Source organism: Pseudopipra pipra, unplaced genomic scaffold (assembly GCF_036250125.1).
Source record: "Pseudopipra pipra isolate bDixPip1 unplaced genomic scaffold, bDixPip1.hap1 HAP1_SCAFFOLD_49, whole genome shotgun sequence".
Classification (NCBI taxonomy): Eukaryota; Metazoa; Chordata; class Aves; order Passeriformes; family Pipridae; genus Pseudopipra; species Pseudopipra pipra.
Genome location: NW_026990972.1, coordinates 80,001 through 82,500, shown reverse-complemented (window position 1 = coordinate 82,500; position 2,500 = coordinate 80,001). Strand labels below are relative to the sequence as shown.

The following is a 2,500-nucleotide window of genomic DNA, read 5'->3' as shown; positions in this document are numbered from 1 at the left end:
CGCTCGCCGTGCTAGCCACGGCCGCCCGGGGCTCGGGGCGGGGCCCGCGCCCCTCGCTCCCCGATTCCCTCTCGCTGCCCACGGGCTCGCGCCTCGGCGGCGGCCGGCCGCTGCCGGGCCGCTCTCGCGCTCTCACGCACTTTCTCTTCCCTGGCGCGCTCGGCGTGCTGCGGCTTAAGGCCGCCGGAGCAAAAATCAAAAAAACGGAAAAAAAAGGCCGGGAGGGCGCCCCACTTCGCCCGCAACCCGGCCCCCGGCCGACAGACCTTCGCGGAACCCAGCCCTCCGGCAGCCAGGCCGGCGGGGCAGGCCCGACCGCACGGGCCGCCCGGCCGCCGTGGCTCTCGCGCCGGCCTAAGAGGAGGGAGGGGCGAGGCGCCGCCGCCTCGCCCGCCAACGGCCATCGTGCGTCCCCAGGGCTCCCCGGCGACTCTGTCGGGTTCTCGGTCTGCCGGCGCGGCCGCCGGCCACAGCCTGGCCGGCCGGCGCCGCCGCCTTCGGCCCGCTGGGCGGGTCCCCGGCTTAGGGCCGAGGAAGGGGGAACGAACAAAAGAGCCGAGGCGCGCCGAGGGCGCCGCCTCGCCCGACCATCGGGCGGTCCCGTCACCGAGCCCCTCCGGCAACCGGCCGGGCCCAGGCGAGGCCGCACGCCCACCGCCAGTCCCCGGCACGCCGCCGGCACCGCTGCCGCCCGGCAGCCGAGGACAGGGCGCCGCCACCCAGGCCCGGGCCATCTTCGGGGCTCTCGGGAGGCGGCCGGGGAAAAAGCCCGCGCGGGCTCGGCCCTTCGAGCCCCGGCCGCCAACCGCCCGCAACAATGCCCGCCGCCGCCGCCGGACGACGGGCGCCGGCTTAAGGCCGGCCCACCGAAAGGACGAGACGCCGCCGCCTCGCCGCCCTCGCACACCATCGCCTTCGCCCGGGGCCCTCAGGGAGCCGGCAGCCGCCACCGGCTCGGGCTGGACGCTGCTGTCGGGCCCCCGCGGGCCCCCCTCGGCCGTCCCAGTCCCGCACTCCCTCGGCTGCGCTTTCGCGCTCGGCTCTCGTCTTCCTCTCCCGTCATCGGGCCCGCCCGAGGAAGCCGGTCGAGAGCCCCGCGGCTTTCTCGCGCCGGCCTTCCTGCCGCTCGTGGGGTTGGCCGGCCCGTGGCACGCGCCGAAGGCCGCGCGGCAGCAGACGCGGAAGAAAAGGGGCCCTCGGAACCCGCGCTGCTAGACAACCCCTGCCCACAATACGGACAGACGCGTCCTGGCGCCGCCGCGCCTCCGAAGCGGCTCGAGGCTCCTCAGCGGGGAGGCGCGCGAGAGCAGGCCGCCTCTCGCCTAGACCTAACCGGAGGCGGCGCCCGACAGCGACCCCTTGGCCGACTTCCGGGGCCGGCCGCGACAACAGGTCTACCCCGAAAATGCCGACAGGCGCCTAAGTCCCGCCGGAGCCGGGTAGACCTGGTGGCCCTGCGCCGGGACGCCGCCGGGGCGCAGGCCGCCGGCGGCGGCCGCGGCGGCCGCATCGGCCGGCTCCGGAACCGGGTAGACCTGATGCTCGCCAGCCCCGGAACCGGGTAGACCTGATGCTCGACAGCACCCGGCGGGGCACGAGGCCGGCCGCGCCCGACTGGGCGAACGGGTCGGCCCGGAAGCCCGGGCCAACAGGTCTACCCGCCGGGCTCGGGCACCAGGTCTACCCGCCGGGCCCGGACACCAGGTCTACCCGCCGGGCTCGGACACCAGGTCTACCCGCCGGGCCCGGACACCAGGTCTACCCGCCGGGCTCGGACACCAGGTCTACCCGCCGGGCCCGAACACCAGGTCGACCCGCCTAACCCGAACGCCAGGTCTACCCGCCGGGCTCGGACACCAGGTCTACCCGCCGGGCCCGGACACCAGGTCTACCCGCCATGCTCGGACACCAGGTCTACCCGCCGGGCTCGGACACCAGGTCTACTCGCCATGCTCGGACACCAGGTCTACCCGCCGGGCTCGGACACCAGGTCTACCCGCCGGGCTCGGACACCAGGTCTACCCGCCGGGCTCGGACACCAGGTCTACCCGCCGGGCTCGGACACCAGGTCTACCCGCCATGCTCGGACAACAGGTCTACCCGCCGGGCTCGGACAAGAGGTCTACCCGCCGGGCTCGGACAAGAGGTCTACCCGCCGGGCTCGGACAAGAGGTCTACCCGCCGGGCTCGGACAACAGGTCTACCCGCCGGGCTCGGACAACAGGTCTACCCGCCGGGCTCGGACAACAGGTCTACCCGCCGGGCTCGGACAACAGGTCTACCCGCCGGGCTCCGAGAGCAGCTGTACCCACCGGCACCCCCGCCGCCGAGCCCAGTCGGCCGCCGCCCTGCCACCTTAAGAGAGTCCCAGCTACTCCCCCTCTGGACCCGCGCCGCGGACAACGCCCTCTCTTTCCCACTCGGAGCCCCGGGCAGGAACGGCGGCGCCTCGGCACCCGCCGAGGGCCTCGGCTAAGCGCTCGGAACCCGCTCCAGCCAC

General features: G+C 75.4%; 1 protein-coding gene across 1 annotated transcript in view; it reads left to right on the top strand.

Annotated features, from left to right (window-relative positions):
* The window catches only part of LOC135408473 (collagen alpha-1(I) chain-like), a 3,892-nt gene extending 2,327 nt beyond the window's left edge, over positions 1-1,565 (top strand). The window contains exon 3 of the mRNA XM_064643629.1: positions 1-1,565. This exon is cut by the window's left edge and continues 66 nt beyond it. Within this exon, the coding sequence (XP_064499699.1) occupies positions 1-1,565 (1,565 nt within the window).
* The last annotated feature ends 935 nt before the right edge of the window (positions 1,566-2,500 follow it).